Source organism: Carassius gibelio, chromosome B7, assembly GCF_023724105.1.
Source record: "Carassius gibelio isolate Cgi1373 ecotype wild population from Czech Republic chromosome B7, carGib1.2-hapl.c, whole genome shotgun sequence".
Classification (NCBI taxonomy): domain Eukaryota; kingdom Metazoa; phylum Chordata; class Actinopteri; order Cypriniformes; family Cyprinidae; genus Carassius; species Carassius gibelio.
This window is the reverse complement of record NC_068402.1, coordinates 27,741,332-27,768,183: the sequence shown is the minus strand read 5'-3', so window position 1 is coordinate 27,768,183 and position 26,852 is coordinate 27,741,332. Positions and strand designations below refer to the sequence as shown.

The window sequence follows — 26,852 nt, the reverse complement described above, 5'->3', positions numbered from 1 at the left end:
ATAAAAAATTGTCCAAGTAAATACAAGGTCCATAAATATGTTTTGTTCAGTGGCATTATTTGTGATTTTTGTGATTTCCATTTCTTGCAAAAATAGGTTACATTTTGAAATGCAGCGTTTGCCACACGAAATCACAACATCTTATCTCTGTGCGCTATTTTGCTCTGACTAAGAAGGGTTAAAGGCTAGATGGAACACGGATTCGTCTGCTGCTGTGCATGCGCACATCAATACAGCATACATGTATGTTTTTGCATTGTTGTAAGGAGTAGGACTAGGGTTAGAAGCATAGACAGTAAAAGAAGTGGATACAGCGACCTCATTGGATTCAGGTTAGAAGCTGATATCTGTTCTGTTGCCCTGTCTATGGTCTTCCCATAGTTTTTTTCCCCCTGACTCCGCCCTTTTCCCATTTCCGGGTTCTCTTATCCACTGTTTTTCTTGCATCTTGTACACATGTAGAAGTGTTGCCGCCCCTTGCAGGACTGGAGACGCGCTGTGTGCATTTATGCAAACTCACCATAAATACAGGACAGTTTTAAACATACATGTATCTTTACAAACGCTTTTTGTCCTGAGGATTTTTCTGCTTTTGAATCCGAGTCGGTCTTGACCGTGCGGTGATACGCTGTAAAGTACGGGTTTACAACTTTAAGAGTGGGATGTTCCTCAGAGCAGTGATAAGAATGAGGAAACAGTAGCTGTGAATGCAGGCACAGCTCAAAGCTCACGAGTCTTTTAACACAACACTCCGTGATCATCCGTGGACGATGGTCGACAGTCATCAGGCTGGGGCGATGGGAAATGGCTCCAACATCACGCCGAGTAAGTAACGTTACATACACGCGTATTAAGACACATGCAAGGGCTGACTAATTGATAAAGACCTTCTCCGGCAAAATGACCAGGCATCCATGCCCGCCTGTATCATATCAGTGTGTTTTTTTGCGCACCTGGGTTAATGCAGGGGTTGTGCAAGGTGCGGTTTGTCAATCAGATGCGCTGGGATTGGGACCCGTGCAGGCGTTGATGCTGCCGTGTGTCGAGGATCGATATTTGGGGACTTGTTAGTCCATGGCCGTGAGAACAGATGCACCGACTCCTACATAGCGTTCCCTGGAACTCTCATCAGTTATAGCTCAACATTGTTTAGACATTGCATTGCTCAGGTTGTTAATTCATCCAGATATTTGATTGAGTTCTGTTTTAATTAAGTTCGTTGTCATTTCGATGAGACCATTATTTACGCATAGGATCACGCAAACAAGCCTACAGCAGTTCTGTTAACGCTGTATTTATATAGAAGTTGTTGTTAATATGGAGTGACTTGCATTTGGCCAGTTAGTATTTGTTTCTTCTGTGCCCGTGAAAAGATTTCCGATTCCGAGAGAAGCCAAAACATCTAACTTTTTGCGTCACCAAGCTACAGAAACTGAAAAGCTGGACTGGAACAGAGTGTGGAGCGGATCGATAGAGACTCCTGACTCAAAGCGTTCAGTGTCACTCCGCTCCATTTCCACTCCAGTATTTTCTTCACTATAAAGAGCCCAAACATTGGTCTTGGTTCCCGATTTTTTTTTTTCTTCTTTTCCATAAAGATTTTTTTTTAAATTCCTCGAGAGGCCACGTTCACACTAACGGTCGCTGCATGTTTCCAGTTCGTCTACACTCTAAAAATAAATCAAATAATAATAAACGTGACAGTTTTCGTATTTTTCTTTTCTGAGAACTTCTAATGAAAAATGTTTAACCAACAATTAAGTTACACTGAGTTAGAATAATTATTTTAATTATTTAAATAAATAAGTCGATTACGCAAAATAAACTAATAAAAATGGCCTGGAACCGATTTACATGTTCCTTTTCAGTTCAGATCCACAGCTATAGTAGCACATGAATAGTGTAACTCATTGAGCATGTATATTTAATGAACAAGTAATCTGATTCTTGTACTGGCATTAGCAAAATCTTGGCCTGTAGCATCAGTGTAGTGTTGACCTTAATGTGGTCTACTCTTCAGCACAATGGTTACCACAAAAGCTTCAACATTACAGAAACTCTTTCAAATGTCTAACATAACAGAACAGAGGTATTTCCCTTCACTAAAAAATAGGGCTGTACAATTAATCTAATTTCTAATCGCTATTACAATTATGGATGCCACACTTACGTTCAAGTTGGCAATTAATTGTTCAAAGTCCACTTATGTTATTCTGCATGCTTAAGATGTTTTGTTTTACTTTCTACATGTTATCTTAAGGGTTTTTCCATTGTTTAAGTTTTTGTATAACATTATATTACCATTCATATTTTTTTTTATTATAGTTAAAGAAACCACCCTGCTGAAAAAAACAATAGAAACCATTACAGAAATTCTAATGGTTTCCATTACAAAACCATTACAAACCATCAGCAATTAACCATTAAAACCATTACCAAATGGTTTCCATTACGTAGTGTGTTTTGGGCATATTCCATTAGGATTTATTGGTTTGTATTGGTTTCCATTACAAGTTTGTATTGGTCACGATTTGCACATAATGGTTTCCATCACAGTTTTGTATTGGTTCTGATGGTTCCATTACAAGTTTGTATTGGTCTTTATTAAAACAAATTTAATGGTTTCTGTTGGTTTTGTAATGGTTTCTGTTGGTTTTGCAATGGTTTCTGTTGGTTTTGTAATGGTTCTGATGGTTCCATTACAAGTTTGTATGGGTCTTTATTAAAACAAATTTAATGGTTTCTGTTGGTTTTGTAATGGTTCTGATGGTTCCATTACAAGTTTGTATTGGTCTTTATTCAAACAAATTTAATGGTTTCTGTTGGTTTTGTAATGGTTCTGATGGTTCCATTACAAGTTTGTATTGGTCTTTATTAAAACAAATTTAATGGTTTCTGTTGGTTTTGTAATGGTTCTGATGGTTCCATTACAAGTTTGTATTGGTCTTTATTAAAACTAATTTAATGGTTTCTGTTGGTTTTGTAATGGTTCTGATGGTTCCATTACAAGTTTGTATTGGTCTTTATTCAAACAAATTTAATGGTTTCCGTTGGTTTTGTAATGGTTCTGATGGTTCCATTACAAGTTTGTATTGGTCTTTATTAAAACAAATTTAATGGTTTCCGTCAGTTTTGTAATGGTTCTGATGGTTCCATTGCAAGTTTGTACTGGTCTTTATTTGCATATATTTAATAGTTTTCGTTGCACTTTTATATTGGTTCTGATTTGAATGTTTAACTGATAGCTGGTAATTAGGCCATTAATTAATATAAGTAAATAATTTAAATTATTAATACAAACTGTACACAGGTTTTGTCAAGAATATAATGTTTTTATTTATTTAAACTTCATACCAACCTTTCAATAGCAAACAGTTCAGGTTGTTTTGCAAAGAATTAAGAATATGCACCTAAAATCAAAATTATTCACAGAATACTCAACATAGCTGGAATTAACACAAAACCTTGACATTACATTTTATTTAAATTATTGTTATTCATTAATGCATTATAGAAATGCAGGAACTATGAACTGTTTTTGTGGCTTGTAGCTGTCTCAGACCTGCAAAAAAAAAAAGGAAAAAAAAAGGGACAATTCATTAGGACAATGTACCACATTACCAGTATGTGAGATTATCCATACATATATTTATATGGCAGTCTCAAAAAAGTTATTGATTTTTCTTTCATGCCTAAAATCATTAGGATTTTAAAAAAAGAAAATGTTCCATGAATATATTTTGTAAATTCCCTACCATAAATGTATCAACTTAATTTTTTATTAATAAAATGCTTTGCTCTGGATTTGAAATATTTTTCACAATATTTATATTTTTTAGCACCATCAGATTCCAGATTTTCAAATAGTTGTATCTCAGACAAATATTGTCCTCCTAACAAACCATACATCAATGGAAAACTTATTTAGTATTATTATTGAAATAAAAATCTAAAAAATAAAATAAAAACAATTATCCTTGTAACTGGTTTTGTGGTCCAGTTTCACAAATAGGCTTGAATAATTACATTATCTACTTTTTATGGTACATAGTCTCTATTCACTTCGAGTCATATTAGATAAGAGGTTGTAGCACACTTACCACTGACAGTTTTATCTGGTTTATGTCACTGATCTCCTCAGCCAGGTATTTCCATACACTTAGGAGGCGTTTATTTCCTATAAGGTGTGGCCTTTTTTCTTCAGCTTCTGAGACAGACACTCTTGTTTTGAACACACACATACACATGCACGCACACACACACGCACGCACACACATGAACAAAAATTGAAATTCAAGAACTGATGGACTAATCTCAGACTTTAAATCTGACCACTCTCAAGTGGAAATTAAGTAGCATATGTGACCTGTGCTGGCAAAGTTAGTCACAATGAGAAAAAATCAGTTGAGGTTTTTTTTTCTCATTAAAAAGTCCTTCAAAATGATGTATAACTGTATATATATATATATAAAAAAATGACTGAGCTACACCCGTTTGAAGTTGAAAGAGTTGGCAAAGTCAACTCTTTTCTATTTTCTAAAGGTTCCAAACCAAAATCACTGAGCAACATTGCTTCTTTTCCTGCAGTTCTTTTCTTAATAATAATTCACTTTTTTATTTTACATCCGAACAAAAGCATTCAAGTAAGAAAAACTAATAATCAAATGCATAAAATGAATAAAATCCCTTTATTCATTACAAATAAATTAATTATTAAAACTATAAAAGCAGTTCAATTAGTCATTCTGTGTATACAGGTGCTCGTCATATAATTAGAATATCATAATTCTATTCAAAAAGTGAAACTTGTATATTATATTCATTCATTACACACAGACTGATATATTTATTTATATCTGACAACTAAGGAAAATCCCAAATTCATTATCTTAGAAAATTAGAGTATAACTTAAGACCAATACAAAGAAAGGATTTTTAGAAATCTTGGCCAACTGAAAAGTATGAACATGAACAGTATGAGTATGTACAGCACTCAATACTTAGTTGAGGCTCCTTTCCCCTGAATGACTGCAGCAGTGCGGTGTGGCATGGAGTCGATCAGTCTGTGGCACTGCTCAGGTGTTATGAGAGCCCAGGTGTCTCTGATAGTGACCTTCAGCTCTTCTGCATTCTTGGGTCTGATATATCACTACTCAGCAGCAGTACAGTCCTTTTTGAAGCGAGACACTTCTGGTTCTGTCTGTTGTTCAAGAGTGGCTTGACACAAGGAATGCGAAGCTGAAACCCATGTCTTGCATACGTCTGTGTGTAGTGGTTCTTGAAGCACTGACTCCAGCTGCAGTCCACTCTTTGTGAATCTCCCCCACATTTTTGAATGGGTTTTGTTTCACAATCCTCTCCAGGGTGCAGTTATCCCTATTGGTTCTACACTTATTTTCTACCACATCTTTTCCTTCCCTTCTCCTCTCTATTAATGTGCTTGGACACACAGCTCTGTGAACAGCCAGCCTCTTTAGCAATGACCTTTTGTGTCTTCCCCTCCTTGTGCAAAGTGTCAATGGTCGTCTTTTGGACAACGGTTAAGTCAGCAGTCTTCCCCATGATTGTGTAGCCTACAGAACGAGACTGAGAGACCATTTAAAGGATTTGCAGTTGTTTTGAGTTAATTAGCTGATTAGAGTGTGGCACCAGGTCTCTTCAATATTGAACCTTTTCACAATATTCAAATTTTCTGGGATACTGAATTTGGGATTTTCCTTAGTTGTCAGTTATAAACATCAAAATTAAAAGAAATAAAGATTTGGAATATATCAGTCTGTGTATAATGAATGAATATAATATACAAGTTTCACTTTTTGAATGGAATTAGTGAAATCAACTTTTGGTTGATATTTTAATTATATGACCAGCACCTGTATTTATCAGGATATATATATATAACTGTAATTTGAATGTCGGATTGAAATGAACACTGTTATTAGAGTAGTTAATTGTTAGCATAAGTGCGGCTAATAATAATAATAAAAAATAATAATAATAATTAGCATGTTTTTGTGTTTTGCTTTGGTACTGAAATTGGTACTGTGACAACACTAATAGTTAGACCTCGATTAATGTGTTCAGGTGCACTGCAGGTTGGAGAAAAACGCTGCATGTAAGTGGACCTTGAGAGACAATGTTGAGATCTCCTGCAATATGTTCTGAGCATGCCCTATAAAGAGACAGAATGACTTACAACACTGGTGTCCAGTCCTGGGCTGGAGGACCACCGTTCTGCAGAGTTTCTGGTGATCCTTGATCAGCTGCTCAGGTCCGCTTAACTGGGGTTGGAGCTAAACTCTGAAACAAGAGAAGACAACCAATATTATGAAGTAAAAAAAAAAAAAATGATTCAGAAATATGCACAACGTTTGAAAATGCACAAAGATGAGAAGAAAGTTATGTGTTTAATGAGAACTTTCCACTGAAGAATAAGAAGCAATATTAAGTCACAGATGCATTTTTATTAATTCTTATTAATATTGTTTAAATATGTTACAGTAACCTTGTGCTTTATCAATGATTTTCAGTCTCTGAAATAGAAAAGATCTATCAGTGCTGAATGGGATCATACATACATCATATGTAATGATATTTAACAAGAGTTCTAACACTGTGTCGTCACTGGACAGCACAACAAAATACAACAGAGCCTTTTATAATCAGTGATGCTCTCTACACTGGATGCGGCACGAAACAACAAATCACAGACGGTGATCTGATGCCTTTTCCTATTTATGATGTACTGACACAAAGTTTGAATGATTTTTAACAGTCACTTTGGTGTGAGAGTGTGTAGCTTGGAGATAGAGATTTTTTTATGTTTCTGAAATAAGTCTCATGTACACTAAGAAAACTGCATTTATTTGATCATAAATAAAAATGGTAATGTTGTGAAATATTAGTACAATTTCAAATAACTGCTTTATATGTGAATATTTTGTACAATTTTATTCTTGTTTTCACAAAGCATGATTTCTGAAGGATTGTGTGACACTGGAGACTGATGCTGAAAATTCAGCTTTGATCACTTATTAAAACAAACTTAAATAGAAAATAGTTATTAAAAAATGGTAATTTCACAATTTAACTGTATTTAATCAAATAAATGCAGCAGTGGTGAGCATAAAAATGTCTTTGAAATACATGACAAATCTGACCCTTACATTTTTGAATGGTGTATGTTTGACGAATTTCTTACTATTCATGGTTCATAATGTCTAAAAATGTTCTTCGACAGGAGATATGACTAGAGCACAGCCATCAGCATGGAAGAACCTAGGAACATAAGCACTGTCACAGAGACAACAATATTTATTATACAATGCCAGGTATAAGGCATATACTATAGCAGAGGTGAAATGCAGAAAAGAAAAATAATAATTCACAGAATATATAATTTATATAATCATTTACAATAAATATATATATTTTTTAGTTTTACTTATTTAGTAATGCTCCTACAGCGTGGACATCAAAATGTGTATGTTTTCATCCTCTCTGTCAGCAGCTCCCTTCAGAAATGTTAAAATCAGGAACTTCTCCTGCGTCATAGAGGTTTTTTTCTGGCACTTCTGAAATCACAGAACAAGTTTGTATTTATGTGTTTACCATGAAAGATCAAAACCTGAAGGTTTCAGTCCATTTTCACGATCTATGTAAGTGATGTAACGTTATCAGGTTACGTTACTGCACATTTTAGGATTAAACAGTGGATACATTTAGGGTTAAATTAATTCGGTTAAGTTACTTCCATTCATCCATTGATATATATGGAGAGAGAGAGAGAGACAGAGAGAGAGAGAGAGAGAGCAAGCTCATCTACACACAAGATGACATTAAAAAGCCCAAACTTAATAAACAAGAGCTCATGTCTATCGTTACCTCTTGTATTTAGCCTTACCTTTGAGATGCTAACGGACTTTTTCTGACGACGCTAAACCATTTCTATAAAGTAAATATTAAACGAAAGTGTATAATTTACATGAAATAAAGTGTCAGGAACACTTTAATGTACTATTTGTGTAATTTAATAGACTAAACTTACCTAAAAAAAAAGTGAAACCACATTGAGTGTCAGCGATCAGCTGCTTGACGGTTGGGCTGCCGCCTCGTTTCCATGGTGACGTCCTCCGCTCCAGTTCTGCGTGCGCGCACATTACAGCACGTGGAAGTCACGCAGAATTTCACTGTTATTTCACATCTATTTTTGGGCTAAATTTGGACCAAATCCGACAGACAAAACAAAGACCAACTTTTCAAGTCAATTTTGAAGGCCATGACGAGTCGAGTTGATTAAAAAAAAAAAAAAAAAAAAAAAAATTAAATGAATTAAAAATAACCTTTCCAAATGACGTATGGTGGCAATCCAAGACAATACATACCACCAATAGAAGAAAGCAATTTACCAATAGAGACCCACAGGGACCATTACTGTGACCATTACAACCAACATAATTCCCATTATAACCATTAAAACCATTACAAATTTTGTAATAGTTTCTATTGTTCGTGTGTTCATTTTTTTTCAGCAGTAGCCTACCCACTAAGACCATTACAGTTTTCCAAAGAAACCACTAAATTTATTGGAGTCATAATGGTTTCTACTGGTGTCCAGTAGATACCACTAGAAGTTTCTAAAGGTGTTCTATTGGTCCTTAATGGTATCCAATAGACAATACACGCCACCAATAGAAGAAAGCAAATTACCAATAGAGACCCACAGAGACCATTACAGTGTCCATTAAAACCATTAGAATTCCAATAAGAACCATTAAAACCATTACAAATTCTGTAATGGTTTCTATTGTTTTTTTCAGCAGGGCAATCCAATGTATATTTGGCATTTGAGGCTAAATACTATAGAAAAGCACAAAAGTTAATTAAATGGGTTTAATTAAAGGTTTAAAGGGTACATAACATAATTTCCAGGCACATAATTTCTCTATTTTTGTAGCAAACACCATCAAACCGATGTGAGCTTTGGATCTTCCAGGGATTCTCTATGGCGCTGAAACCTAAAGATGTCTGAGTTTGAGGGAAGGGGCTTACCGATAGGTCAGTTGTGTTACCAAAGAGGTCTTTCAGACGATAAAACAGTTTCTGTTAATGCACACACTATCCTAATGCATGTGTTGTCAACGTTGTTCTAACTTGCATTCTGATTGCTGATCTAAATTGCAAAATTCTAGAGCCAGGAGTGTGGTATGCAGTTTGTTTTCCTTCTGTTTTTATTTTTTATTTTTTTCAAGCTGTTTGGATCAAATACAATAGAAACCATATCAAATTTCTCAGCACGCCTATATTTATGACTGGAGCGTCACAAGCAGCAGCTGCTGTCTAAAAGGGCAACATCCCTGGATTATGATGTTACAAATAAACAACAGTCACATGGGGCTAGAAAGAAGCTCTTTGGATGTCTAATTGGAAAACTACCAGTCTGAAATCTTTCATTTACATAATTTTGCTGTTTGCTCAGATGTCATCATGTTTTGCGTTCCCTTTTAGTGTTGAGTTCAGCAAGTGGAATGGAAAAGGAGAAGTGTTCAGCTGGAATGCCTGCCTATACATTGCACAGATTACTCTTATTTAGACTGAACACCATCCATGTAGTTTCCTTGAGTGAATCAAGTCCATTTTTATGACTGCACCTGTTGTAACCCAAGATAACTGAGATTCTCTTTCATTTGGTTGCTAGGCCTGGTTGTCAAAGTGGGCGGTAACTGCACTACGTAGCTAGAAGTGTTTATTGTTCATGCGCATGTGAGTCACATCAGATCCCCGTCTCGCTAGTAATCCTGTCTGATCAGAACTGCTCTGGCGTCGAGCCAGTTCATCAAGATGACTGGTAATTTCCTACGCATTCATGATTTGTCCTTTTGCTAGACATAGATCCTAAACTTTGGTGCTTAAAAACTTTATCAAGACAATGTAAAAGAAATCCATATGAATCAAGTAGTTTAAACAAAGTTTACACAAGACACTTGCTTTAAAATTTTAGCTCCGTAAATATAAAGACTTTCAAATGTTTATGATTTCATTTTATTAAAAAATGTTGATGTAAACTCTTCACACCAGGAACGATAACTTTTTGCTGTTAACTATATTAGCACCCACACAAATCCACCATAACATTCCATTTATTAAAAGCATGCGCTTCAGTAAGGTCTACCGCTCTAAATGCTCAAGCTCCTTATAGTTGGTGGATTCTAATTGGCTGTTAATATTTTATACAAGCGACGACCTTCCGGTCTGGTCGTGAAAACCAACCTCGAAAGTGACTAAAACGGCAGTTCATCGACGGACCACTAAAGGTTGGCTCCAAAAGGGAGTCAGTCCCATAGACTCTCCATGTTAAAATGCCCTTTAAACTTTACAGCAGAAAAAAAAGTGTTCGCAGCCTGGTACAAAAAGTGTTTTTTGTCTATATGGCTAATTTTGCTGTCATGAAGAAATAATGTTAATGTTTAGTATAAAAACACTTTTTAAAAAAAAACCTGTCAGTTTAAATTATATTAAGCCTTAAAGTTCTGCATAATTAAGGGCGTGGCCACTTGAGTGACAGGTGGATTGCCGCGTCTGTCACCACCTTTGAGGTAGGTGGGTGTGGTTTTCAGCATCTAGCTCCCGCATCTTTGTCCATTTTCAATTTTCTGGGAGTGGTGCACTGCCAAAATGGTCATGGCCCGCTCTGCCCCCTTTGAGCTTCAAAAACGCTCTTCAGGAACCTATGGGTGATGTCCCGGACACTATGTCCATGTTTTTATACAGTCTATGGTTATATCATTTTTCAGCAGGATAATTTAGTTCTGAAAGCAATTCCAACAATATCATTCCTTTGTGTCATTCCAGTTAAAACGGGGCCTGCTGTGGAGAAGATGTGCTCTGAAAAAGAGGTTCTCCTAGTGCCTTGAATTTTCTTTTTACTTTTAACATAGATCATTATCCATTGGGTTGTGTAACTGTAATAAGATCCGAACCTATTGATAAGAATCATAATATTGCCACATTTGTGCCTACAAGCACACGTCTCATCACCTATGCATATGAGGCGTATCCACAGCTCCACCCAGTATATTCTGTTGTAATGGTGGAATTCAGATGATTGTATTTATTGACGCCTTCATAAGACAAAGGCTCAAATCATTTAATCGATTACTAGTCTACGTCCCTTAGTACACTGTGTTCTAGGTTTTCGTGTTTTGTAAAAGTCAAAGCATCAGTGCATGTGATATGAAGACATGCAGTAACAGACATCACAATTGGCTCTTTGTCTGCTCTGCATGTGTGCTTGGTGCATAACTTGTTGGGGTCAGAGTTCAATACCAGAGCCCAGAGATCGAGCAGGAAGGCCTAATAAACAGTTTGTTCACAGACAGGATATCCCTTTGACCTCTTGTGTTGTCAAGACATGTTTAAACAAAGAGTTCTCCATTTGATGTTCGATTGTTGTTGTTTTTTTTTCCTCATAAGAGATTGTTGGTTGAAAGACAGATGAAGTGTGCGTATTGAAGTGTGCGTATTTGTTTGCTGCATTTATACATTTATAAAGGGAAAGACAGGGAAAACCTGTTGATGGATCCTCAGAATCTGAGGGAATTGTTTTGAGAAGGTAAATGAATTTTGAGTGGGCTCCATGAAGACGTGTCAGCCTTTGGCTTTCACTTATGGTAGTCCGCTCAAAAACTTCTGAGAAAGAAACAAACAATTTTCCCCAGACTCTGCCTACTGTACATCTTTGCTAGTTTCAGAAGCTGATGTGATCTTTTGTGACAGGAATTCTGTGAAGAAATTGGGTAATATGATTCTAAATGTAACGTAGGTAGTAGCCAGAGTGTTTCTATATATGATTGCTAGGGTGCTCAGTGTGTTTTTTTTTTCCACATGGTGTCATTGTAATTTTGTGGTGTGTCATTTAAGAACCCTGCAGAAACGTGTGCATTCCTAGTTGGTGCATGGAAATGATTTAGTATTGTGGAATATAACAAAATACCATGCTATTACTAAAGTACATAAAGGGTTAAGAGTGAACGATATAGAGTGATGAAATGAGAGATTGTAACTGTAGTGGAAATTTACAGGCATTACTGCGTCCCCTGAGTCATTCACTGCAGGGTACCATGCCAGTGTCTGTCCTCTGTGCTGCTCTCCGAGGTCATTCTTTCCCTCCGCAGCCCTCGCTTTCACTCAGTCTTGCCCTTTCTGTCATTCTCGATGCATCTGACGGGCCAAACACTTGGCCTGTCTCATTTTGAGCTGTGTAATGCGTTTCTCTGTCTGTGCAGACACTAGCCACTCTCAGCACTTATTGAATAAGCACCGCTAACTCTGCTTTTAGCCCTCTTCTGTGGCTAAAGTTTCAAAGTATATTAACATAATGAAGTTATAAGTTGATCTAAAGATATATCAGCTAAATTGTCGATTAGTAAGGTCGGCTAGTTCATTTAGGGTTTTTCGAAGTAGTGCATAACATTTACTTGAACATTCCAGTGACTTGACTCAGTTTTCTTCCTTGTTATCAAGTGGATTTTCCATTTTGTAACGACTGTAAAATGCTTTTAATTTTCACTTTAGAATTGATTTTTAACAATAACTGCTAAGTTAAAGCTCAAACCTGCCATGAACTACAAGGTGGCTAGTGGGTGGTATCTGCTTTTTAGATATAAGCCTGCATTATTAAAAAAAAAAAAAGTATTTTTTTTTTGTTTGGAATTGTTATTAACAGTGGAATCATTTAAAGAAAAACATTGCATATGATTCTGCAAAGAATCTCACACAATAAGAACACTTTAGTGCTAAACAAATGCATTGTGTAGGCTGTGTGTGTGTGTGTGTGTTTGTTTCTGAAAACATTATCAGCATCAAAAAAATTTATATTTTTTAATAGTTTTTTCTTTTATTTTGTGTATCATTTTTTACTCTTCATTTTAACTAAATAATTTTAAATATTTTACATTCTTTTATTATTGTTGTGATTAGGCTATATTTATATGATTTATTAAAATGATTTTATATGTAAAGCACCTTCAATTACCATCATGTGAAATGTGCTATATAAATAAACTGCTATTATTATTATTATTTTTTAAATTTTTATTAAATACAGTATACATTTTAGTACAAATGTTTTAGTGAAACCGTCTGTATGCAGGTTTCAAATTAGTGTGTATGTGTTTAGTGAATGAAACACCATGTTTTTTCAGTTACTACTATATAGTAGGGAAGTATGTGATTTTGAATGCAGCCAGAGACAAGGAGGGATGGATATTTTCATTGTTGCTAGTTGCCACAATTTCATAATTTTTATACACCCCTGAGATCAAGATGAGTCTTCAGTCAGTTTTTGGTCCATTTTTCCAGAGGAGGGAAAGTATGTATGGACATTTTTAGTGTGTATAACTAATGAAAGTTAATTTGTAAGAAGTATACTGACTTTAAAGAGTCTAACAGATATAAAAACAAAGTCAGGTGTTTAATCAGATAATCATTCTATCAGTTTGTAACGTATTGATTAATGTCTTCTCTCTTTAGATGGCAAGGCTGATGGGAACTCGGGTAACCTAGATAATATTGCCTTTGTTCTGGTGCCTTTCTTCTTCCTGCTGGGGCTTCTGGGAGTCCTGATCTGCCACATCCTGAAGAGGAAGGGCTACCGCTGTACAACTGAGGCAGAGGAAGAGGAGGACCTGGAGAAAGAGGAGGATGAAGAGAAGGATCCAGAGAAAGGAGGTGGGAGTGATTTGATTGCATGTTTCTTGAAACTGCTGAAGAAGGTCAAACTTCCTCCCAGATGAATGGCATTCATCATATAATTCCTGTGATTGTTTTTATTATTTTTATTTTTTTATGTAGACAATACAATTTGGGAAGGAGATCTTTTGATAAGGATCTTAAAATGGCCACTGGAGCTGTTTATTTTTTTATTAATTGGTTCTTCAGTGTTTCCTGAAGTTTAATGGTTTGTAATGCATATGGAAATGGTCTGAACTGTTTGGTGTAAAGCAGTGGATTTAAATGAAAAGAAAGACTTAAGAAGTAAATATTTTAAACCACTTTCCTCTTAGCAATCAGTTGAAGGACCACCGGAGGTTAAAAGTGGATGCGTGACCTCATGGTGTTTCAAGTGCTTGTGGGATAGCCGATTTGAGCTGAGATTTATATTCAGCCCACTTGGAAGCAGTTTAGTTTTCCTTGTTTTCAGACATTCTTTAAGAAGATAGGTGAAGAAATGTCAGAAATGTAGAAAAGTCTCTTCTAACGTGCTTGTCTTACTTAATCTCAGTAAAGTTGCTCATCTTCTTGGTATTTTGACACGTCTGTGATTGTATCTTGAGTATTTACATGATCCGTTTTAGTGTCATCATTTTTAGATTGGAGAACAGAAACTCATTGTGCTCTACTAATGAGTCCTCATCCTTCCTATCAGCATCTTAGGGAGGTTTTGGGAGTTGGCTCTAGCATATATGGCCCTGCCAAAGACACATCACATATGCTAAAGAATAAAGTTACAGTTTTATCAGCTATAGGAAGAGAAATTCAACTTGACACACCTTGTCAACTATTTTTATCTTTGCGTCGTTTAAAACCGTATATTTGTTTCTGCTGCTATGGTTGTGTCTAGGAATGTTTTAGCTCCAGAAAATGGTTTTCTCTTCTTCTCTTTTCACATTTTTTATGTACTTTTTTTCAAATGCAAGTCTCTGTTTTGGGTTGTATGCTTTTCTAGGATTGTTCACGTGGCATTGTCTGAATTCTAGGAAACTTAAGTGTGCGTGGACTTGTTTAACCTGGCACAACCCTACCTCTCTTTCTTTCACTCTCCTCCTCTTTTTGTTTGTCTTCAAATCTTTGGATCCACCCATATCCCATTGCATGTGATTTGAGCACACCATATACGTTCCTCTCAATATCCAAATGCATTTATTCTGCATGAGCAGTGTTATTTTAGTATCATTCTGTTTCATTAGAATATTTATTACTTCTTCTATAATTTAATTTAATATTTTAATTTGCTTTTGTTTTTTTGTTTTTTTTTTACTATTTCTGTACATTTGTATTTCAGTTTAAATTTGAGTAATGTAGTACTTTAGCTTAAGCTTATTTTATTTTTTAGATTTAGTTAACAATAAAAAACACTTTGGGCGAGTCAATTCTGAAAATAAGTAATATCTGGTTTATTGTTGGTAAACCTAGACTGTAGACATTTTGACATTGTGTATGGAAATTATTTAGATGGGGATTAAAACATGCAATAAACCAACTAAAAAAAGAAAAAGAAATAATAAGCAGTCATAAATTGTATATGAGAGCAAATCCAACACAGGAAGTCTGTCCTTTCCTTCAGGAAGGACATGGGTGGTGTATGAGTGTGTGTGTGTGTGTGTGTGTGTGTGTGTGTGTGTGTTTTCTGTAAGCGGCTCCCTCTGAGCTGAAGATTTTGAGAAATTCCTTTCCATTTCCAGATGCCTTTATGAGACCTTTCACTGATGCCAACAGACCATAGTTATTGTTCGTATTGTAAATGTTAGTGTTTTCTGCTATCATAAGTAAGTCGTTTTAGTTCAACTGTCAGCAAATACATCATTTCATACCAACTGCGTATTGAGTGTCATAAAATGACAAAGACTAATAACATTGATGACAGTTTGAGACAAAGGCTGTTAACCCGACACACTTTTCTGGATGTTTTGTACCTCAGTTCTGTTTGTATGACACAAAACACTGAACAGAGTTTTTGTTTTTTAAAAAGATGTCACTTTCAATTCCATTTTCACTTAATTTAGTTTGTATAACAAAAGCAATTTGGCCAATATTCAGTTGCTCTTCTATTTTTAATCCAACACATCTCTTTCTCTCTCTGTCAGATCTGAACGACACCTTCAGTGAAGGCAACACTGACACGGTGGGCCAAATTGTTCACTACATCATGAAAAATGAAGGTAAGCTCAATGAACTTGTTGATTTAAAGATCACTAGATTTACATATCATTACACTTAAAGGTCATATGAGCAGTTTGACAGAAGCCTCTCAGAACTGATGACATGTCTTTGTTAGTTTGTAATGGACTGTGGGGAAATATGAGATGTTGTAAGCAGTCAGTCACATTGATTGTAATGCAGAATTGATTGTGACTGAACATGAACAATCCTCAGCTGACCTCATCGTGTTCTCCTATTAGTTACAGACTGTCCCCAGGTTTATTCAAACATATTCGGCTGCTTTGAGCGACCAAAGAATCTTCCTGAAGTGCATCAGGAGCGTTTCTAGCTTCCTTTCAAAAAGCATCTTTATTGCATACGTGGCTGCTTCATCGCTGTCATGTGAACAAGTTTTGGATTGTAGGTACTGTAAATATCACAGTGTGAGAAACTGTCTGAATAACATTTCAGACCTTTTTTTTTTTTTTTTTTACCAATTTGAGTGATTGGACCAGTAATTCATCTAGTCACTAGTTGTGATTCTAAACAGTTGATAGAAACACAAACCATGATTGCACAGCGGTGTTTCACTTGAGCCTTAGCAAAAAAGGGTCTAGTGATATCCCTGCGAAGATGAACATGTTGGTATTCTTGTAAGGGAAAAAAAATATTAATAAATAACATGCTAGTCCTGTCACTGACAGCCAGTATTTTATTTTTTATTAATTTATTTTTGACTTTTGCTTTGAAAAGTTTGTTATCTTTGCTGTTTACCTCACGTAATGCTATGGAGGCTTTCTTTATTATTAGTATTATTATTATTATTATTATTTGATTCCTCAGTGATTGCTAAACATTCTGTAATTTATTAGTCAGAATATAATACAGCATGTGGTGTGTGCCATGCCTCATTGATTAGTTTTTGTTAATAAACGTTATGCAAGCTGTAGCCTACTGTTTTATTGTTGTGCTTTTCAGATAAGAACAACAATCAATCCATCTTTTGTTTTAGACTTAAAAAGTACAAAGTGTAGGCCTATAGATATAAGCAAAACAGACAAAAATCTTTTCTTCTAAAGAGTGACACCAAGAATGAGAATGCGAATCTGTTCACAATTTGAATAACAAATGATGATGATGATGAAAGAACTGGTTGAAAGTTGAATATTTATATTACTATGAACTATGATGAAAGTTTGTCAGCATGCATTGATTAGTCCCCCTCACCCAATTATGTGCTCGTGCGAACAACCGAGAAAGTCACAAATGAGCGACCAGTGGGAAGAACGAGAGCCCAGTCCCCAATCTTTCCACCAGCAGCATTTTCCACTGTTTCTTCCCCATAAGAGCTGTATGACACATGCTGTGAACAGGAAGTGATTCTACTGTTTCTTATGTCTTATACATTTTTGTGGCCTCTTTTATGTTCAAACAGGCGTTTTTCTTCATATCTATGAGATGTGTTAAATAAGAAGTTATGTAGAAGTCAACTTCTTTAAAATTGATAAGATGTTCTTGTGTAAACAGAAGGAACTGAGAGTTTGTGAAGTGCTAGTCACTTTCATTGCCAGTGGTTGCACAATTCGTGGGGTGGGGTGGTTCTAGACCAAAGCGACTTTAGAGGGCACAATTTTTTATTTGATCTTAAGCTACGTATTATACATTCAGTCATTTTTCATCATGTCATGGATCACTGCAATCTCTAAAAGTAATCAACAGTTTCAGCTAAAATTGTTTCATCATGTTTCATTGTTTGACAAATAAATTAGGGGCATCATGCACTCATTATTTTTGAGGGGGCACGTGTGTGTGTGTGTGTGTGTGTGTTGAGGAGGGGGTGGTTCTGTAGTGTGTTTTGGGACATATTCCATTAGGATTTATTGGTTTTCACAAGCCACCCATAGAAGGCAACCCAAAAGACTAAACGGTTTGCTTAAATGGTTTAGTTTCTGTGGCTGAAGACTCTTCTCTGTGCTGAAGTCAATTAAAGAACTCTCTCTCCCTTTTTTTGTTTTTGTTTTTTTCTCCAGCCAACTCTGATGCACTTAAAGCCATGGTTCAGGACAGTATAGAATCGGAGGGGTAAGTCCTTTAATATATCTTTCCTGTTGTTGTTGTTGTTGTTTTTCATCTGATATCTGATGGTCCTGAACTGGCAAATACTAATAATAAATGCACTATTATATTGGTAATTCAATATGAATTCAGAACGAAAAGCTAAGTTGAAGTTCTTTCAATAGCAGCCTATTGTGTCCTCACTTAAAAATAATGCTATAAATGCTGTATATATTATATAAAGATATTTTCTCACTTTTCCTCACTTTATATGAAGACGTTTTTAAAAACAAATTAGCATACTTGGGAAAACAAACAGGACTGTTTTGTTAGCTTATTAAAACTCAGTAGCTGTTTTGTGAATCAGTGCCCCGTCCCTTACACACGATGGCGCTGTCACTTCTCAAATAACAGCAGAGGAGGAGCATTGAGGCAGAAAGGTGGTTCTGTCTGTCTCATATGACACATTGTGGAGGAAATCACCATGAAGCACAAAAGCATCAATCACTGACACTGCTGCGAGCCAGAATTAGATCCAGGAAGACTTTGAAAACCACATATACAGAGAGGTCATGGAAGATGAGTCTGGTGGAACACTGGTCTCGCCTTAAGATTTATATAAATGTTATTGTGCTATATGTTATCAGCATCATGACATGAATGTATAGAAGTAGACAGATAATTATCAGGTACTAAAAATATATATTAACCTGTTAAGATTAAGATGTTAATCTTTTCAGAGGATCTTCACTTTTATGAACTTATTGCTCATATACTATTATATCAGCTATTCTACACCTTTTTCCTGTAGCATTTCAGAATACTTGAGTGAATGTTTCTTCATCCTGAAATGTTATATTTTCACTCAGTTTCTTTCATACATTTTGTGTAATTTACAGTCTTGCACATCAGTCACTAGATTAAAATAATTCTTCTGTCATTTACTCTTATATCATACCAAACTTTTATTACCATACCAAACCTTAACGTTTATTTCTGCAGTGGAGGAAAAAGGAAATAAATGTAATGGTTGCTTTCAAAAGGACCATAAAACATAAAAATGGTATTAAATGTGTATTTTAAAACTTCTGAACTGTTACAGCTGTTAACCAAAGAAAACAGTTGGGACCAGATCAAGAGAGAACCTGAATGATTCGGTTTGATTCAAACAGTTCACTGAAAATGTATTTATTTATTTATTTAAAGGGGTCATGACATGGATTTTATTTTTTTAATATGTTCCTTGAGATTTACTTATGTTAATAAAGGATTTTTTTTTTTTTACACACACACACACACACACACACACACACACACACACACACACACACACACACACACACACACACACACAAATACCCAAAAACCAAGTAAATACATGGAAGAGAGTTTTAAGAGGCAGGTCCTTTTAAAGGGGTCATATGATGCGATTAAAATGTTGCTTTCTCTTTGGAGTGTTTCAAGCTCTTGGTGCATAAAGAAGATCTGTGAAGTTGCAAAGACTACAGTCTCAAATCCAAAGAGATATTCTTTATCAAAGTTAAGTCAACCACACCCTCCTAAAACGTCTGGCTCAAATATTCAGATGTGTGCAGTACATTCCAACTTTGCAAGAACAGTCTGGTGCTTCTGACTCACAGTCTGGAAGTATGTTTTCATATGTAAAGGATTTACCATTCCAGCGTGAGTTGTAAAAATTGACTAGTTTCAAAAAGGTGGCGCATAGAGGAGAAACGATAATGTACATTACTGTATGTAGAAAATGTTTTAGTTTTTTTAACCTTAAACCACATAAACACATTGCATTACATCAAATACACAAAATAATGTTATTTTTAGCAACGCCATATGACCCCTTTGAGGCTTGTCAGGAATCAGCCACTGTTATGATTGGCTAACGTCATTGTACAGGAAAAACTATCAATGCCCCTCGCTATTGTGAGTCATTTCCAGACAAAGCATTATGAAATCATTAGCTATCAGTTTGTGATGAAGCCGCAGTCAGATCTAGTTCCACTTGATCTTTCAACAAATGTTTCTTTGGGAACTCTCCATGACACTGTGCCCCGTTTACAAAACAAAACACTCCGGACTGTCCTCTGACACGAACCGGGATGCCTTAAAAATAAACTTCCACTTGTTCCATATGCTGGGAGCCTTCTGATATCTGTACAAAGACGCGAAAGAGCTATTTAAATGCATCAAAGCATTCATTCACTCCATTTGTCATATTGACGTCAGACTTGCGTGTGTGGACTGTATCTGGTCTACACTGGATACAGTATACAGATGCATGTTCGCTTTCAGATAGTGGCAGTGATTGTAATTTCTATTTGCTTTTGATGCGACCATCGCATTCAGCATAATCAGTTGTCAAGCTACAAAGTGGCTAAATGCCAGTGGGTGGGGTTTATGTAAATTTTTTGCTCTGGAGGTGGGGTTTATGCAAATGACCTGGATGACATCAACTTGTACCATTGATTCAAAACTATCCGTTTTCTAAGGGATGTTTTTTTTTTTTTATTGATGAGGAAATTGTAAGTTCTGAAAATTGCAGGATGTATTAAGCATACAAAGACCTCTTCTGTGTAAAAACAAAATCAAGGGAAATTCGGTTTCTCATGTCATGACCCCTTTAAACCTTATTGATCTTTAATAATCCATTGTTATTACATGGAAAATCTCAACCAGCATATTCTACAAAATGTCTCCCTTTTTTTTGGACCATGGAAAAAAGAATGTATGAATGTGAGTAAACCGTTACATTTTGGGGAATTCCTTTAATCCTTTCCTTTTCCCCAGATGTCCTCCTCTGACGTTATGTGTGTGTGTGTGTGTGGTGTATGATTTTCAGTGGGTCTGAGCATTCATGTGAATAACAGATTTGGGTTGAACAATGAGGTCACTCTGCTTGACACACTGTATAAGCAGAGCAGAGTGAATTTGATTCCTACTGTCTTTAACACAAGACTTGGACTAAAATAGAGAGACTGAAAAGAAGGGCAGAGCATAGGGAAGGTGAAAGGTTTAGAGCAATCGGACGCTGTGACGAAAGGAGCTCTGGATGGAGTGATTAGGAACCCAAGGGATGGAGAGGTGCTCACAATGAAGGGTGATTGGGTATTTTGCAGAGGAGATGTTGTTCTGTCCATTCTCTAGACACTTACTGAGTGCTCAGGGCATCCATGAAGCTCATGCATTGAGGGGTGGAGTTTGCAACTTATGTCAGTGCACATGCTTGCAAAATTGATTTTGTCAGAATACTTGGCTATTTATGAACGATCAAAGGAGAAGGATGCTTTTTGCAGGTAGCAGTGTTGAAAAAGCTACTCTGTCCAGACCAGCATTATTTCTGTTTTCTGCCTTTTATTGCTGTATCTGCCTAACGTCAACACATTACTCGAAAAGAACCGACTCAGAATATGAAATGCCCAACTGGCAAAAGATTCATTATTTTAAGCATAGATGTGTACCGTTTTGTCACTACATTGTTACTTGTAAAATAGCTTGCTACTGAAAAAGCTACACTTTGTTAAAAGTGGCATGGCTACTGTCAAGATACTGAAAAATGTTGTTTCACTAGTGACGTAGTTAACACTGGCAGCTAGAAGGTGTAGTTATGAAATCTACCAGCAGGGGCTAATAAGACCAAGGACATCCTGCAGAACCTTGCTTTGAAGTGACTTTTTAATTAAATGTTTATAAAGTAAGTGATCAAAATGATTTATTTCACATTTAAAGCTCCATTGCAGAACACACTGAACAAATTTCTTGTGTAGTGGGTTTGCATGTGTGTCTCTTTCTCCTTTATGTTCCTCTTAGTCCCTTTGAAGTATCTCTGTCCTGCTCTTCCTTTGCTTCTCAAGTGAGGCACAGGCGCATACAGACACAGAGCAGAACAACATCCCGCAGTGTAATGAAGACATAAGAGAAGGACCACTGCATTTGCCTATTTATTTTATTTTTGGTTGGCAGAGTGAAAGGACAAAATAAATAGAGAGAGAAGGAGAGAGGAGAGGACAGATAAAGCAGCAGGGGAGAGAGTTGATCTGTCTTTTAAAGTAACTGCTCCAATTGTGCTGTGTTTCAGCTAAAATTAATTACAGTATTTTTATTTTTGGGTGAACGAAATCTTTAAGCTTAGTCTATCTGTGTCCGAACAATAGTGAAATTCAGTTAATTTGTTGGAAATTAGTATGCTTGGAGTAGGTCAAGTCAAACACATTGGGGGCCACAGAACCAACTGCAGTGTTCTGTTGTATATACCAAATGTTGCCATATGTAACTAGGTCATCTAGGTATTTCATGCAGTCAAGCTGTTATTTTTCTGTTCAATTTCCTACAGTGGCCCTTTGACACCCACCTCACCGAACACACCCACCAGCCCAGAGACCCCTGCACTGCCAGGGTTGCCGCAAAGCGCAGCCAAACACACCTGCAACCACCTGCACACCATCGGAGGGGTCGGAGGACAAAAGAACATCTGCAACCGCTGCAACCAGAAAAAATGGCCTCTGATGAGACGCTCATCCAGCAAGAGACTGGACAGACGCAGTCACATAGGAGGAGTCACAGTGTTGTCTGTAGGCAGGTGTGTGTTACGTACATAAACACTTAACATATGATGAATTACATTTGAGGTATGAGTCAGGATCTAGACGAAAGAGACGAGACTGGTGGGAAAGAATTGGACTAGATCTTGCTGGTTCAATGAGGTTAGGGTTGGGAATTAAATATCAATTTTAAATATTTTGGTTAGATGAATGAAGGTGTTGCTAAAAAGTCTGGATGTACTACACATACCGTATTTTCCGGACTATAAGTCGCACTTTTTTTCATAGTTTGGCTGGTCCTGCAACTTATAGTCAAGTGCGACTTATTTATCAAAATTTATTTGACATGAACCGAGAGAAATGAACCAAGTTAAAACATAACCGTCTCCATTACCGTCTATGGTTTCAGTGTAGACTACAGGAGCACTGAGCAGCATAGAGCGCCCTCTCGCGGCTGGAGACGGTAATGTTTTCTCTTGGTGCTTGGTTCTAAATAAATGCGACTTATAGTCCAGTGCGACTTATATATGTTTTTTCCCTCATGACGTATTTTTGGACTTATGCGACTTATACTCAGGTGAGACTTATAGTCCGAAAAATACGGTACTCAATCATGCGTGACCCTCGTGGTGTTTTCAGTGTCTACTTTTTTACTAAAGGTCTTCAAGACAAACCACCATAATACATTTTTGGCTTAACTTTAATTTATGACTGGGAAATACCTTACTAGGCCTAAATTATATAATATGTATATAGTGTGTATAATAAGGAATATAATACAACCAAGATTTTTCATCCATATTTTAAATAATGCAGTATGCAAGTTGTTGTCCGGCACCATATGTACGAAAAAATAAATAAATGACTTAAAAGGTAACACCTTGTTTTGATAGTCTACTTTCGACAGTCTACCAACTTTGCAAATACTTACCAACTACCTAATGTCACTAGTGTATTAGCAGACTGTCTGCTTAATATCTGCTTTAATTTGATACACTTGATGGTCCCAATCACTGAAATGAATCAATGTAGGGATAAATATTAATATTTAATAATATTATGGATATTATTAAGGTTTTGAGCTTTGTGCTCTTGTTACGTCTCTCTTTCTTTCTCTAGATTCCGTGTGACAAAGTGTGACCCCAAATCGGCCCGGCGGACGTTATTGATCACCGAGCCCAATGGTAGTGTTCCCCCTTCACCTGCTAACGCTGACCCCCCTGAACAGAACACAGGCCCAAAGTCACAGGTGAGTGGCTGTAGTATGAAAAAATTAAATAAATAACCCCTCTCATTCATAATGCAGGTAAAGCTATCAACTGGTGTTTTTGTCCTTGTTTTGTATGTGGTTTGTCTTTAGGAAAAAGAAGACCGCTCAAAGTGACACCTGACAGAGCTCCAGCAGCTTCTCAGGTGACATTTTAAAAAACTTTTAATCTGGAAGTCACAATTCCAAATAGGACTTAAGAGAGGGGAAACGCATGAAACTATGACGAGAGATGTGATAATGGAGGAGGAAAAGAGGATGATGGATGTGAACCCTCCTTTTTGTCATGAGACTCGTCAGTTGTGGAAAGGCAGCAGAAGCCATGATAAACATTAACCTGTCGCCATGCCAACACATCTTTCTCAAACATCCTTGTGTCATTATCAGTGGCGGATGGCTTCATTTGTGCTTGTTAACGACTATGAACGTGTCAATGTTTAATCCAACCTGGCGTCATGGTCCGAGGTTTTCGCCTTGTGCCTCTTTGGGCTACTTCCAGGAAGTGGGAAGTTTTGTTCCAGTTTTTTTTTTTTCCTATTTATTGCAAGCTGTGATAAACACGGAAAACCAGAGCCATGAAATTTCTGACTAGTTACAATCTAGACCAAACGTTTTTCTTAACTTCTTGTCATCTTAAACGGACTGGGTTTGATCTCTTCACTAAATGCAACTTTTCACCTTAGTTTTTTTTTTTTTTTTAATGACTTAAATTGTGTTTTGACAACATTTTTCTGTAAACCAGTCAAATTGCATGTTTAATAGATTAATTTATCAACCTAGCGCACCTTAATCGACTGGAAGTTTGCTTGATGTCTTGATCAGAGCACTGCGATCAATTCATCAGTCTGTTGAACACTCAGCGCTTAAGCAATGATTAATATTCGTAGTTTCAAGATTCGTTATAGCTTGCATGCATCCACATCCAGTTCAGAAACTCTCATATAGCTCATATATTATTATAATGTCAGACAAATATAATAGATAAAACATGTATATTACCTCACAAAAGTAAAAGTGTCCTTGGTGTAGTGCCACACATAGGCAAAGAGGACAGAAATATAGGACTTTTAATAATTCTGCGTATTTTAACAAAATAAATATACAGGTGACATTTTTTTTTTATGTATTTTGACTTTTATTAATATTGTCATTATTGTGCCACTGATTCTTTGCCTTTGTTTTTTTTTTTGTTGCTCAAACACCTTAAAGAAAGACCTTGAGGTGTCTAGAAGTGGTCAAGTTCATTGCACAAGTGCTGGAACGAATAGCTTAAATGTTGCCCAAAGTCTTTACTGTTCAAATTTTAGGTAAAGATATTCACACTGAAATATAATTATATATAATAATCTTAATGTGTACAGAAATGGTCACTTCAAGTACTGCCATTTCTGAAATCGAAAATAATTAAAGAAATGTTAAAGGTGTATAGAAATGTTTAAAAAAAATGGGAATGTACTGTTATATTTTACTGGAAGTTTTGTACCCAGAATTTATACATTAAAAAGATTAAACACACATTGGACTTGTTGTTCTGATTCTACTTTACCCACAAGCCACGTCATTTCCATTCTGAAGCACAAGACTGATCAGGACACACAATGTACTTGCACATTTGCTACACTGAATGCTCAGAGGTCAGCTTAGCTCAAAGGTAATGGCTTTGAGAAACTTTAACTTCTATATGCCCTTTCAAAATTCTCAGCATGATAAAATCACAGAGCCTTGATCCATAGTAAGGCATGAGAGGTCCTTGCATCTGTATTATGTTTTCTAGAGCTGGGCGGAGGTTAAAGATCAGTAAGAGTCTGTTAATAGGTGACTGGTGCAGCACTAATGACCTTCAGGTCTGTAGCTTTTCCAAAACTCTGTAACGCTGAAGGCATATCTTTCCCATCTCTCCGTGACTGCTGCCTGTTTACCCATGGCCTGCTGGAAAGTGTGTGACCTTGTGCATTAAATACATAGTTTTTGTGAGTTAATTAAGGGCTATTTGTGTACTTTATGCTATTTATGTACTTTTCTAGGAAGAAAGAATGATTAAGCAACAAGAATGTGCATTAACGCTATGAGTCTGGAGCATATAAATGGTTAACCAGCTGTTGAGTATTATTAGTCTGGATATGTTTTGGGATTTGTGAATCATTAACTCAAGCCCACACAGAATTTAAAGAGATGTGAACGCTCAGCCACGCAGCAGCACATTTATTCAGGTAGATTCTGTATATATGTTTGGCTCTAAAGGAAACTGAATTTAGGTTTTTAAGTTAATGCACAAATTGTGCTTTTCTATATTGGCTATGCTTTATATACACTAGGGGTTTTTTTTTTTCAAATAAAAATTAGACTAAATATATTACACGAGTTCAAACAAATACTGTTCTTTTGAACTTTCTGCTCATCACAAAAGATTGTATCTGTTTCCACACAAACAGTTTGTTCAACTGTTTTCAACACTGATAAGAAATGTTCCTAAAGGACTGAATTAGTGTTATTAGTGTTTTCTGAAGGATCGTGTGACACCGAAGACTAGTGTAATGGCTTCAACACAGGAAATAAATGGCATTAAAATAGAAAATAATTGTAAATGAATAATTTTGCAATATTAGTGTTCTACTGTATTTGATCAAATTGCAGCTTTCTTTCAAAACAAAAATCAAAAGATCTTAACAGCCCTTTTGAACAGCAGTGTATAATTACATTTTAAAAGACTTTGTAAAACCCTCTTGTAAAAAAAGAAAAATACTCATTATTTGGAATTTTAAAAACCATATTTGCATTGGCATAAAAGTCTATGCTCCTTTCATGTCTTTTATCTTTTTGGCTTCTATCGTCTATTAGTAAACCACACAAGTCAGGGCTCTCTAAACGCTAGATACCCAAATGTTTTTGACTCATCAAACCAGATACGATTCTCTCTTTTATCCCAAACAGTGGTGTCAGCATGGCCTCTTGTACTGTTAAAAGAAACCTTTGCTTTTAGCGATCAAAGCATCAATTTAACTAAGACTGAATACAAATTTGAAAAGCAAATCATTCTGGAACTGTTTTTGCTGTATCAA

The 26,852-nt window shown here is 36.1% G+C and overlaps 1 protein-coding gene and 1 long non-coding RNA gene across 2 annotated transcripts; one reads left to right on the top strand and one right to left on the bottom strand.

Annotated features, from left to right (window-relative positions):
* Positions 1-325: 325 nt before the first annotated feature.
* Positions 326-25,308, top strand: rell1 (RELT like 1). The gene is made up of 7 exons (XM_052560830.1): positions 326-825; positions 13,531-13,728; positions 15,864-15,938; positions 17,949-18,000; positions 22,319-22,564; positions 23,646-23,775; positions 23,887-25,308. Exons 1-7 carry the CDS (start codon positions 708-710, stop codon positions 23,908-23,910), a joined length of 843 nt encoding a protein of 280 aa, XP_052416790.1. The 5' UTR covers positions 326-707; the 3' UTR covers positions 23,911-25,308.
* On the bottom strand, positions 2,784-9,131 carry LOC127961625 (uncharacterized). The gene is made up of 7 exons (XR_008154478.1): positions 8,048-9,131; positions 7,904-7,947; positions 7,445-7,574; positions 7,202-7,278; positions 6,197-6,300; positions 4,101-4,221; positions 2,784-3,562 (listed from the first exon to the last, which is right to left on the bottom strand). It is a non-coding gene; the product is annotated as an uncharacterized LOC127961625 (long non-coding RNA).
* Positions 25,309-26,852: the final 1,544 nt, after the last annotated feature.